This window comes from Diaporthe amygdali, assembly GCF_026229845.1.
Source record: "Diaporthe amygdali strain CAA958 chromosome Unknown NODE_7_length_1459731_cov_64_868725, whole genome shotgun sequence".
NCBI lineage: Eukaryota > Fungi > Ascomycota > Sordariomycetes > Diaporthales > Diaporthaceae > Diaporthe > Diaporthe amygdali.
This window is the reverse complement of record NW_026517027.1, coordinates 208,464-221,244: the sequence shown is the minus strand read 5'-3', so window position 1 is coordinate 221,244 and position 12,781 is coordinate 208,464. Positions and strand designations below refer to the sequence as shown.

Below are 12,781 nucleotides of genomic sequence, written 5' to 3'. Positions count from 1 at the left end.
CCACCTTGAACGACGCTCTGATATTTTTAGTGCTGCAAATAAGATCTAACTTGAGAAAAGGTTCCTCTGGGTTCAACGCCAAATTCAACAGCTAAGAATGCGCAAGATCAAACATGAAGACGATCTGCTGCCGGCCTTGGAGACCAATATTCTGGCCGATTTGGATCAGCTCTATGAAGAGACTCTGCACCAGGTTCTGAGCGGCGGAGACGCGACTCGCTCATTTGTCATCCATGTCTTCTCATGGCTGTTATACATGAAATCGCCGCTGACCTTGTCGGCTCTGATGGCTGCCATGTCTCTTGCCAGTGCCAATTCTACAACTATTCAGCCCATACAAGTGTCGGACATGTGCGCACATCTAATCGTCGCGGATATAAAACGAGATGCCGTTAGATTCGCGCATCAGTCGATAAAAGAATACCTTCTCCGCGCCAAGCAAGATCTCTTCTCCCCTTATCTATCACACGGTCTCCTGACTTCCACTTGTATCGAGGTCTGCTCGCGCGGTCCCCCGGATGGCCAGCCCTTAGAAGTACAGCCCATCAGCCTCTACGTTTACGCCGCAATGTACTGGGCAGTGCACTTGAAAGGTGCTGAAGTACCCGAGGCACAGGATGACCTCTTCCTACGCATGCTGTCTTTCGTTGTCGACAAGGACGACATGACGCCCAGTCTTTCTTTTGAAGTCTGGATGGACACAGCCGCGGAGTTGGCTGTGCTGTTACCGTATCATCACCCCATGAAGCCAGCACTCGATGCCATACCCAACGAACAGTCATCTCCAATCTTTTTGGCCGCCGTTTTTGGCATTAATGGGCTGCTTGAACTCGTCGCCGAGTCGAACCCCGAGACAGACTGGAACCAAGAAAACAGGCTAGGTCATACAGCTGTCTATCTTGCAGCCGCACTGGGTCACGCGTCTACCGTATCCATTCTCATCGATCAGGGTGCGGATGTGAATGTGGAGTGCGGGAGATACGGCAGCCCTCTACATGCAGCTTGCTACGGAGGTCACGACGAGGCGGTAAAACAGCTTCTTAGCCACGGGGCTTCCAGCACGTGCGGAAAGAGGTTCCAGAATGCCTTGGAGGCTTCTGCCCATGGGGATCATGAGGATATCGCCATTATCCTTATCCAAGGCGGAACTATTAAAACGGAGGCAGATTACGAGCATGCATTGCATATCGCTGCTGAATTTGGTCTCGTCAACCTCCTCTCTGAACTTCAAAAGCCGATTTTTAATTCATTTTGGCAAAAAGATATGATCGATAGGCAGAAAGCAAGGACGACGAAGGCAATCAAGGGCGGACAGCTAGGCGTCTTACAAAAGTTTCTCAGCCGTGCACCAGACCCTTCGATGCTGCTTGCAGCCGATTCTGTGGCAGCCGCGGCAACATATGGCCATAATGAGATAATCCGGTTCCTCGATGGCATAGGTATGGACATCGAAGCCAAAGGCGAGCTCGGGACGCCCTTGCGCTCGGCATGTTTAATGGGCCGAATGTCTACCGTTCAGCTCCTCATGGAGTACGGGGCGGGAGCTAAGTCGGGCTCGTTGGATGATGCTCTTCATGCTGCTGCAGCTAAGGGATATGCGGTGATCGTGAAGCTGCTAATTCAAGAAGGGGCAGATGTCAACCACCAAGGGGGCACCTTCGGCACTGCGCTACAAGCCGCTGCCTACACGGGACACAAAGAGACCGTTGAGGTCTTGGTAGATGCTGGCGCCGATGTTTATGCACAGGGATATTCTCTAGATGCTTTCCACGCTGCTGCCGAAGGAGGACATCAAGAAATCGTGCTGTTACTCTTGATGCGAGGCTACAAGTTCAAGGAACCGCCGCCAAATATAGCATACCGGCACTTCTCCCCGCTATTGCCACCGTCTCCATCGCCGTTCCTTCATTTATTTGAACACGTTACTCCTGATCGGAATATTCCTGGGGCCAGAAAAGGGTCTAATCGTCACACGAAATGGGATTCAGTGTTCGCAAAACGATACAAGTCCACCCTCGAGGCCTGCGCGGCAACGGGTCAAGTGGGGATGGCCCGACTCTACCTAAATGAAAGATTGTATTTAGAAAATCTAGATCAAGGCTGGCATGCAACAAAGGAGAGTGTTGTTCTGAACGCGATGGAATCAGCCGCTGCCTACGACCAAGTCAAAGTACTGGAAGTACTTTTGGAGTGGATGATACGACGGAGACCAATTAGGAGGTATGTTTTGCTGATACTCAAAGCCGCTGGGGAAAGAAAGAGTCACAACACGATAGAGTTTGCTCTGGGTGTGGCATCTGAGAATGGAATCACGACCGATGAAATCAATCAGCTGCGGTTGAAATGGCCCCCCAGCCATGAAAAATACAGGGACGGTGTCATCGATGCGGAGCAAATCAAGCACGACTTCATGTGGGCATGCACATCTGGAGACGAGGACGGTGTGTGCTCTATCCTTGAGTGCAAATTTGAAGCTCTTTTGGACCGTGCAGCCTTCACAAGGGGAATCGAGCTCGCAGCAAAAGCCGGCCACGAGCCTCTGTTGGTGATCTTGCTTCGCCATCTGCATCTGCTGTTCCCGCAGGAACGCCTCGTATCAGATGAAGCTTGTATCGCAGCCGCAGAGAACAATGATATCAGTGTGCTCAAACTCCTTCTATCAGGAAGCGAGGGTTCGGGGCGTAATGTAACACTGTTGGGACGACTCGCCTGCATAGCATGCAGTAAATCCTACCCCGATATCATCAGATACCTTGTGGAAGAGCTGAAAATGGATGTGAACATGAAGGTCGCCGACGACCCCCTTGACCATTGTTCTTACGAAGGCGAGGAACATTCAAGGGAAGGACGTCTCACAAGCCTGCTACAAGTAGCCCTGCGGTCTTTTGGGCAGTCTCCCTTCTGGGGTGAATCATTCCAGGCCATAGGCGAGGAAAAGTTGCTAAGGAGAACAGAAATTGTGACATGCCTTCTGGCCCATGGGGCTGATCCGTCGGCTTTGAGCGGTCAGGATGCGTCCCCCATTCAGGTTGCTGCTAATATCTGCCCTGAAACTGTGGTAAGGCAACTCATCGATGCCGGTGCGGATGTCACTCGCGTGCACGATGGTAAATCAGCTATGGATGCGGCGATGGCCAGGGAGTGGGGCTCAGCCAGTATCGTACAGATGATTCTGGAGGCTGGAGGGGCTTTTCCAGTGGATTTTGAGAAAGCACAAGTCATTATCGAAAGGGTTGCAAAATTCTTTCGTAAAATCAAGGATCGCCCAGTTGACGGTGTTCGGGAACGTGAAGTCCCGGCACACGTCTTGAAGGATGGACTCCCCGCCGTACTCGAACTACTTGAACTATTACTTCGACACTATTCATATCAGAAGACCGACGACATGAATTATTTGTTTGTTTTGGAGGCGGCCTGCCAACTCGGAAAGCGAGACTTTATTGAGCTACTCCTATCACGTGGAACAGATCCCAACGGGTCCGGAGATTACCATGGCATCCCTATTCTGGCCGCTGCAGGCAGCGGGCACCATGGCATTGTAAGACTCCTTCTTGAGCATGGCGCCAGCGTGAATATCAACATACCCGATGAAGACGCCTTCTTTCGGCGGTCCTATATTCAAGGACAACTATGGCACAGCGCCCTGCGAGCAGCAATTGTTGGTGGCCATAGCGATATTGTCCATCTCTTATTGTCCTATGGCGCCGACATTGACTTCAAGCCTAAATTCTATGGAAACCGGTATGAAAGTGCTCTGCAGTTGGCGGTTGCAAGTGGCGATATCAACATCGTCAACGCACTCCTCGAGGCGGGCGCAGATGTGCATGAAGACGACAGCTGCTGGTCACATCCACTGATACTAGCCTGTCGGCAAGGCTGTGTCAATATCACCACTGCCTTGCTTGAGGCGGGTGCACCGGTCGACATATCTGGCAAGCCGAGCGACAGTAACTCGTCCACGGTTGACCTGGAACAGGCCAGTCCTCTCCACGCGGCTATTGATGGAGGTCATGTGCAGATTATCGAGCTCCTCCTGACAAATGGTGCAGATGTAAATAAGGACATGGCCATTCCTCCGGCTGGACCAGCGTTACTCGCTGCTGTGCAGAAGAATGATCTGTACATAGTCCGACGACTGCTGGTTGCAGGGGCCGAGATTAATCATGTCAGCTGCGGGAGAACTGCTCTGCTGGAGGCCGTTGACAAGGTTGCCGACCTCTCAATTGTCAGAGAGCTTCTGGCTAAAGGTGCCGTAGCGGCAGGTTCAAATTATCCGAATTGCCTCCTCAGGGCTTGTTGTGGAGGAAGTGTCGACCTAGTCGAACTACTCCTCGAAAGCATTTACGGCAATCACGACCAGCCAGAGACAATCATCGACGAGGCTTTGGACGCAGTAGTCCGACAAGACCAACCGAACGATTCAATCATATGCCTTTTGCTCGATTATCTCCCTCCAACCCAGCAGCGATTCGCTTTAGTCTGCTTTTCGGGCTCGGTTTCTAACGTGGTTTCCATGTTGGATGCCGGCATGAGTGTCGAGGGAGAAAAAACAACCGCAGATCGCCCCATACATGTGGCAGCTCGCGAGTTGAGGGATGAAGTATCTCGGGTTCTCGTTCAGAGAGGCGCAGATGTTCATTACAAGAGCCCGAGGGAGGGAACACCATTGATGTGCGCTCTTCTTACTTGCGCTGGACCCTGCTTAGAGGACTTTCAGCCCGAGAGCACGCTCAGCAAGAGCCTATCATGCGGCCACAACTACAATGACAAGTCCCGTATTTGGAAATCCTATTCTCCACCTGTCACTAAGATACGAGACATCCGTAAGTGCATGACCATTGTGCAGCTTCTCATCGATCACGGAGCAGATCCGGACGTAGATGAGTGTGCATTCGGCAAGCCCTTGCACATAGCATGTCTAATCGGCAGCACCGCAATAGTCACAAAATTGGTTGAGGGTGGAGCTGATGTCAACTCCATCAGTGGCTACTTTGAAACCCCTCTGTTCGCGGCAATTTGCGGGGAGGATCTTGATGTCGTCTCCCTGCTCCTCGAGCAGGGGGCCGGCGTGAATTACATGCATCAAGCATACAGAACACCACTGCAATTAGCCTGCGCCATGAACAACAAAGATATCGCCTTCAAGCTGCTGCAGCATGGAGCCTCCGTCGCAGTAGCAAGCCAGGCGGGCGAACCCGCCCTTACGCTTGCCCTCAGCAGCTATCGGGCCCACTTGGACTATACATCAGACGGAGGCCATGGTGAACACAACTTGCCCAATATCATCCTCCGGGCCTCGCCTGGTATGCAGCTCAGCGAGCACGACATCCTGGCGGCAGCTCGGATCCGCCACGGCGCTTGCGTACTGGCATCGCTACTTGAGACCAACAAAGAGATGCTTGTCTCTGAGAATCTAATTGTGCGCTTACTCGAGTTGGAAAAGAGCCCGGAAATAGACAGTTTGAAGCTGCTCTTCGAACGCAGCGGCGGCTTGGGCATAACAGAGAAAATGCTCATGGTTGAACTTCGCTTGGACACGCTGAAAAGTTTGCTCGAATTCCTCCCTGTGTGCAAGGTGACTCCCGCAATTATGGAGAATCAACAGGAGCTTGGTCTTTTTGAATTGCTCCTGAACAGCGACGACAGTCTTGAAATCACCGAGAGCATTGTGCTCAAAGCGTTAAACCTCAGCGGCCGTTGCGACAGCCAGACTTCGGTCCTCGATACTATCTGGGGACGCAAACCGTCCCTTGCCGTCACAGAGCTGATGTTAAAGACTGCCAGAACCAGTGAGGACCTCCAATTCCTGCTCGAGCGATTCGGCCCGGCCAACGGTATGTTGCAAGACGCCGCATCGTTCCTTGCATACGAGGCACCTTTGACCCAATACAAGGCCGACATGCTCTGGTGGCTTCTCTACTTTGACCCAGAAATCAGGCTCGTCCCGGACATGATAGCCGAGGTTATGTCACTTTCTGGAAGTTCCGCAGCCCTGGATGTATTTCTCACGCACGAACCAGGCCTTTCAATCACAGAAGAACTCTTCTCCGCTTTAGTCACTAAAATTGATCCTGTCAAACTCACAGACATCCTGCATAAGCATGGCAAGAAGCTCAAATTCACCCAAAACACCCGTGACGCCATAGACCGGGCATATATGTGGTATAGCGGCATCGATACCAAGAAGCTGCTCTACAGTCTGAGGGAGAGGGACGAGACGGCCGAGGAAACTGAAGCTTGGTGCCGTACGCAGGAAGATGACGAGGAGGCCAAATCTAGTGAGACGTCCAGTAGCAGAGTTGGCCCTCTGGAACAAGCGGTCGGTATTGCTGCTGGCACAGACAACGATAAGGAAGAAGGGGCGGGAGAGGAACGGCAAAGCGGAGAGGAAACCGATGAGGATGGAGATCTTTTTTCATTTTCTTCCAAAGATTGAGACGTATTCGCGATATTCACTGTATTTAGGGCACATGCAAGTGCCAGGGCTAGCCTTTCAAATAGCCGAACGAGGAATTGATGTTTTGGCAATCTCCCACCAATCTCGCGCGTCCTGTGCCTAGTGTCTCCCGAATCGATGTGAACGATGAGCCCCTTTCAAGGCAGGTATATCCGCCGTAATTAGCCTGTCATTAAGAAGTGATTAATTTATGATACCGTTTTCATGCTGCCTCTTAGTTCTACATAATGCAGGGACTTGTTTGGTTAAGACGAAAATAGAGCAATGAATCTTAGGTTGACAGATATCCACCAAAAGGATGTGCCATAGTCTACTGCATCTGATAGAAAGTGTTTACAGGTTGACATGTTGGATATCGGACAGACGTGTGTGTTCTCTCACATCCTTGGTCGTGTGTAAAAGAACACGAGGACGCGACCCTTGGGTTTTCCATGACCGTCTAGCCAGTTCCAATGCGTTGATAGAACCCCCTCCAGCTTGACAGGCATCATCTTACACTTATTTCCGAATCCAGACTGAGAAGCAATAGATCCGGTAGTGAGTCCTTCGCGTGAGGTATGTTTGTCTTTGAGATAGATTTGACGATAGGGTGGGCAGCTGTGTCTCTCTGTATATTTGGTCCCCATCGGTATCCCATACGGAACCGGAAGGCCCCATGCCTGCCTTTTCAAAGGTTGCAATGTGCTGATAATATTGCCTAAGTTCTGGAAAGAGTAGGCTGTTTGGATGGTACTCAAGACCAGCAATGTCCGAGGCCAGGATGCAGTCTGAGTCTGTGGTGAGTGTCGTATTGAATCTCCCCGAGGCAGCACTTCTATCTCTGTGTTTGGAGCAGATTCTTTGTCCTAAGGCTCATGCCCGGCTTTGGCAACGCTGAGTATTTCGTCTTCCAGTCCCTCGACATGGATGAATTGAATGCCTGCCTTCTCCAAAGCATCTCGGCCTGTGTTTTCTGCCACAAATTCCTTTGGCTCCATGACACCAACATAAACGGTCTTAATGACTCCAGCAAGATGTAGAATTCTCTCAGCACAAGGTTTGTTGCCGCTGAGGCGATGTGAGCAAGGCTCCACGGTGGTGTAGAGGGCCAGGTTCTGGGGCAGTACTTGAGCAAGGTCCTCTTCTGGCACGCCGTGAGCTTTTGCCAGCTTTATCAAGCAGCACTGTTCTGCGTGTGTATTTCCTTCCAGCTCCAGGGTGTATCCGTTTGCCAACACCTCGTTGGTGGATTGGTCTACCACCACTGCCCCTACTCTGTAATTTGTAGGCTTGGGAGGAGATTTCCTTGCCAAGTCGAGTGCGAGTTCCATGTAAGCACGGTGATCATTTGGTTTGATATCAGACATCGTAGCAGTCCTGCCGTAAATCGACTGCAAGAAATCGACGATCTTGTTATAAACAAGATGAAGTTAAAGACAAAGTTGGACAAGTGACATCGAAGCTCTGCATGTAGCCTGTTCGGGGAGCTGCAGTCAACCCTAGGTTCGCTGCCGAGCTCGGCAAAAAGACAGCCCCCACCTTGACGTACGGCGGCTCCACTTCCATTTGGACCCTGGACTGCAGCTGGGCGCGTCGAGTCGCGTCTCCCAACGACGCAAGGTCAAGGCATTACAACGACATTTTGCGTTTTCAAACATCAACGATTCAAAATGTCTGACAGCGAAGACAACATGGCCGCCGAGCCACCAGTGATTGACCCTTATGAGGTCCTCGGCCTCGAGCGCACTGCAACACCCGATGAAATCAAGAAAGCATACCGAAAGGCTTCCCTCAAGACTCATCCAGGTACGTCTTCTCAGGCCCTCATCATGGCTGAGACACACTCAATGCATATATCTGCACATCTATAATTGTTAATACTCACCACTCATTCCATCAAACAGACAAGGTCCCAGAAGACCAAAAAGAAGAAGCCACGACCGCATTCCAGAGCATCGCCTTCGCCTACGCCATCCTCTCCGATCCAGCCCGGCGCAAGAGGTACGATGCCACCGGCTCCACCTCCGAATCCATAGTCGACTCGGAAGGCTTCAACTGGTCCGAGTACTACCGCGAGCAGTTCGCAGAGGCCATCAGCGAAGATGCCATCAACAAATTTGCCGCCAAGTACAAGGGCAGCGACGAGGAGAAGGACGACATCCTCATCGCATACGAGCAGTCCAAGGGTGACATGGACGGCGTCTACGAGTCGGTCATGCTGAGCGATGTCCTGGTGGATGACGAGCGCTTCAGGCGCATCATTGACGAGGCAATCGAGAGCGGCGACGTGAAGGCGTTCAAGGCCTACACGAAAGAGAGCGCCAAGTCCAAGCAGGCGCGGGTCAAGGCTGCGCAGGGCGAGGCGCAGGAGGCCGAGGACTACGCAAAGGAGCTGGGGGTGCACGACAAGCTGTTCGGCGACAAGAAGGGCGCAAAGGGCAAGGGAAAGTCGAAGGGCAAGGACAAATCGGAGGACAGCCTCGCGGCCCTGATAAAAAGCAGGCAAAAGGACCGCGGCGAGGACTTCTTCGACCACCTGGTAGAGAAATACGGCGGTAGCTCGGCAAAGCAGTCGGCCAAGGGCAGGAAGAAGAAGGTCGTTGAGGAGGAGCCGGACGAGGCGGCTTTCCAGGCTGCTGCTGCGAGACTCGGCAAGAATAAGGCGTCTGGAGACCCAGGGCCCAAACCAGCTAAGAAATCGAGGCGCTGAGGTATGCTCGCAGCCATGTTCATGAAAATTTGGTTTGGCGTTCGGGCGTTGACGGTTATGGGACTATGACTGGGTCTCTTGTGATCGATAGGACATGGTTTTGACTCTGAATACATAGATACTCCGAGAGTGAAGGTAATGATAACAAACCCACTCAGTGCGATGCACTCGCCGTTTCATTCCTCATCTTGTGCTTGCAAGGCAAGGCGAGAGACATCCAGGTCGCAGCCCATCACGAGTTTTCGATCTGTATTTGAGAACGTGGTACCACGCAAAAACTAGTTCCAACGGACGCTATACTGTGACACAACTACTACCAGTTGGCTAGGTTCTATGGACGGTTACCCACTACAAATAAAGTCCTCGCTCACTTACCCACAGCTTGAGAGCGGCTATACAACGATGCGGATCGTGCTGATGAGACAGTTCACCAATAAGGAGGCGCCATGTCATCCACGCCTTCACATATCGCATAGTTCCAGCAGTTGGGTTTATGAGCTTTGCTGGACTAGGATTGTTCTCAACCGAGAAACCGCTTGAGAAGCAAAGGCTTTAATCATCAAAGTAGCATAGCGCAGACTTCCAAGATTATGATCACAGACAAAGCGTTGTATTCTTTAGTCCACCTTCAAGACTTTTGCCACTGCCCCTTCGTCTTCCTCTTCTTGCTCAGGTTCTGTTACTGATACCTTTTCCTCCCTCCTCTCTGCAACGTCCGCCCTGCGATCAGCCGCTCTGTCCCTGGACCTTCTATAGTCTGCGATAGTGGGGTAATCCATTTCATTGATGGCGCAGCAATGCAGCCGAATATCCCAATCTTCGTGACCAAGAGGTTTGCGCTCCCAGAGGTCACGATAAATACCAGTATCCTGGATAGAATCCTGAGGGTCAACTCGAGTCAAGTTGTTCCGGTCTGGCAAGATGGGAAATGGATTTGGTACGTCATTTGCCTGCACGTGTGTATCATCTGCTAGTAGAAAGTCTAGTAGAGCCCTTTTCTGCGTATCAAGTAGCTGCCAAATCCGGTAGGTCATGTTTTTTGAAAACGAATGAAAGAAGATAGCGTCAGGCTATATTCGTGTTTTCCATCATGTCAGGAACCGAGCAAGGAACGACTAGTGAGTAGGAGAGGGATTGAGACTTACGTCTTCGTACGCTTCCCGCTGATAGGGTTTACGCCTGTCGAATAACACAACACCACCAAATATTCGTGTCTCAGCCCAATATCCTACGATATCAGCTACCCCATCCGGATATTGCTGATAATCCAGGTATTGTTTATGAAAGAACAGGCTTGGAAGTTTGCCATCAGGATAGTATGCGCAGAGAATTGTATCATCTTCAGGCGGTTCCCAAGTCACGAAGTCCTTATGACCGCCTAAGTCTAGATCAAGCTTGTAAAGGTACACTGCAATTTGATGGACTGCAACAGCGACCAATTCAATAAGACGGGTCTTGAAGACTGCAGATCCTGGCGAGGCTGTGTGATAGCTGTGCAAGAGCTAATATTGCAGTAGAAAGAGGTCAGGTAGTGAGAGGTTGGAAAAGTGCTGTCATAGATACCTTAGAGTCGAATGTCCAAGCATTTTTGCGTCATTTATTTTTTTACAGTTGCATTCCTTTTGAATCAATTTTCCTCTTCAGTACAATCGAGTTATGTTCAACTTTCCCAATGCTTCAAAGCAATTGACAAAGAGAAGGGTGATAGGGATTTTTCTAGAAGACGAGCCCCCCTAAACACCAAAAATGGTTTTAACAAGAAGCATGCAATTCTCTTCAAAGCTGAAGAATGAGTAGATCAATAAGGATGGCAAATACAAGGAAACATCATCAAAGTTGTGTGAAGCCCGTGAAATTGGTGCCTGGCTTATTGTCTATGTGACCGATTTCCTTCTACGGTCTGCGTGTTGTATACAAAATACAACTGATTAAATCCAGAACTTTTTAGACGCAATACATCACCCAAAACTGTTTGCCACCAGCCACCTAAAAGTTCACGCGACATGATCGCCAACCGCTGTACCAGCACCCGCCGGCTTCTTGACCTGGCCCTCCCACGTAAACTTGGGATCATATCCCAACTCCTTCTTCGCCTTGTCAATGCTCAACAATGAGTCCCTTGGGCCCGACGTCGGTGTATACTTGATATTCGGGAAAGAAGCCTTGACCAGCTCGTCATTCTTCATCCGCATGCACGTATCAGACGCAGCAATAAGATACTGGTGATGACCCGTCTTCGACGCCTCAAGACTCTTCGCAACAGCCTGCGCGCCGTCCCGCGCATCGATATACCCCCACGCGTTCCAGCTCCTCTTGGCCGGGTCGTCCTGCCACTCCTCGAAGTCGGCATAGTCGACGGGGCTCATAACATTACTGAACCGCAGCGACACGATCTTCAGCTCCGGGTCCCAGCGCACGTACTGCTCGGCGAGGACCTCGCCGACGAGCTTGCTGAGCGAGTACGCGCTCTCGGGGCGCCGCTCGTGCTCCTCGGTGATGGGCAAGCTGGAGGGCTCGTGGCCGCACCCGTCCTCGGCGAGCGGGATGCCGATGAGCGTCTCGCTGGACGCGAGGACGACGTTGCGCACGCCGAGCTTCCGCGCCGCCTCGAGCACGTTGTACGTGCTCATCGTGTTGGTGCGGAACTGCCGGCTCGAGTTGGTCTGCCCGGGGCTCGGCAGCGCGGCGAGGTGCACGACCGCGTCGATGGCGGGCCCGCCTACGCTGCCGTATGCCATGTCTGTCGAGATGAACGTCTCCATGACCGCGCCCATGTCCTCCAGGTCTACCTCCACCAGCCGGTACGCCCCGCCCAGCCCGGACTTGCCGTCCTCGGACGCCATCGGTGGCCGCCTGATGTCCACGGAGATGACCTCCCACGACTCTGAGAGTAGGCCGACCACGGCGCGGCCGAGCTTCCCCGAGCCGCCTGTGACGATCACGCGGGGCCGGCGCGGGCGAGCGGTCTCGCCCAGGGCGCGGGTCTTGTCGAAGAGGGGTGCTCGTGAGGCCGACATCTTAGTATGTGTGTGTTGTAAAGTGAGATGCTAGGGATAATGAGACGTTCGCAACGAAGCTGACATTAAATTGTGAAGTAGTAGCTAGTAATAATGTGCGATATAGCCAGGAGCTTAAGTTGAAGAAGCTCGAAGGAACAAATGGACAAGACGAAGCCCAACTCCAAATATGTATATTCAATTGAAGCCATTGGGCGCCAGCTTGACCATGAGACGTCACGTCTGGACACTAGCCTCAAGCACCAGGCAAAATAAATTGCCGATGCAATCCTCCCGACAGATCTCCGATTCCCTTCTTGCCAGGTATCCAGCGTTGCAGTTTGCGGCCAGTTGCTGCCGGAGTTGTTGATTGGAAGGGCTTTGTCGTCATAGACTAAAAGGGGATCATCGGCCGTAACGGGGGCGGGAGCTCCCGCGGGATGGGATGCTCTTGGGCTTGGGGTGTTGTGGTGGCGGTGGCTGGCTCTCCCCCATTTCGTCTGTGGCTGTAGGATCGTGGAGGCGTATATGGTGGCAACGATACCTACACATGGATTTGACTGGTTGATAGTCTGAGAAGCATGCATTCGGCCTCGATAAGCTTATGGGGTTGTCATTCAAGGCACACGTACCTTGGTG

General features: G+C 52.0%; 5 protein-coding genes across 5 annotated transcripts; 3 read left to right on the top strand and 2 right to left on the bottom strand.

Annotated features, from left to right (window-relative positions):
* Positions 1-97: 97 nt before the first annotated feature.
* Positions 98-6,436, top strand: J7T55_013684 (uncharacterized protein; the record flags this gene model as incomplete). Its single annotated transcript, XM_053140580.1, has 1 exon — positions 98-6,436. The coding sequence occupies one exon, from the start codon at positions 98-100 to the stop codon at positions 6,434-6,436; it is 6,339 nt and encodes a 2,112-aa protein (XP_052996022.1).
* Positions 6,437-7,302: 866 nt separating this feature from the next.
* J7T55_013683 (DRAP deaminase) lies at positions 7,303-7,803 on the bottom strand (the record flags this gene model as incomplete). Its single annotated transcript, XM_053140579.1, has 1 exon — positions 7,303-7,803. The coding sequence occupies one exon, from the start codon at positions 7,801-7,803 to the stop codon at positions 7,303-7,305; it is 501 nt and encodes a 166-aa protein (XP_052996021.1).
* A 303-nt stretch (positions 7,804-8,106) lies between these two features.
* Positions 8,107-9,146, top strand: J7T55_013682 (uncharacterized protein; the record flags this gene model as incomplete). The annotated part of the gene is made up of 2 exons (XM_053140577.1): positions 8,107-8,242; positions 8,341-9,146. The coding sequence occupies 2 exons, from the start codon at positions 8,107-8,109 to the stop codon at positions 9,144-9,146; spliced, it is 942 nt and encodes a 313-aa protein (XP_052996020.1).
* Positions 9,147-9,943: 797 nt separating this feature from the next.
* On the top strand, positions 9,944-10,528 carry J7T55_013681 (uncharacterized protein; the record flags this gene model as incomplete). The annotated part of the gene is made up of 3 exons (XM_053140576.1): positions 9,944-10,083; positions 10,244-10,264; positions 10,366-10,528. The coding sequence occupies 3 exons, from the start codon at positions 9,944-9,946 to the stop codon at positions 10,526-10,528; spliced, it is 324 nt and encodes a 107-aa protein (XP_052996019.1).
* Positions 10,529-11,140: 612 nt separating this feature from the next.
* On the bottom strand, positions 11,141-12,163 carry J7T55_013680 (udp-glucose 4-epimerase; the record flags this gene model as incomplete). The annotated part of the gene is made up of 1 exon (XM_053140575.1): positions 11,141-12,163. The coding sequence occupies one exon, from the start codon at positions 12,161-12,163 to the stop codon at positions 11,141-11,143; it is 1,023 nt and encodes a 340-aa protein (XP_052996018.1).
* Positions 12,164-12,781: the final 618 nt, after the last annotated feature.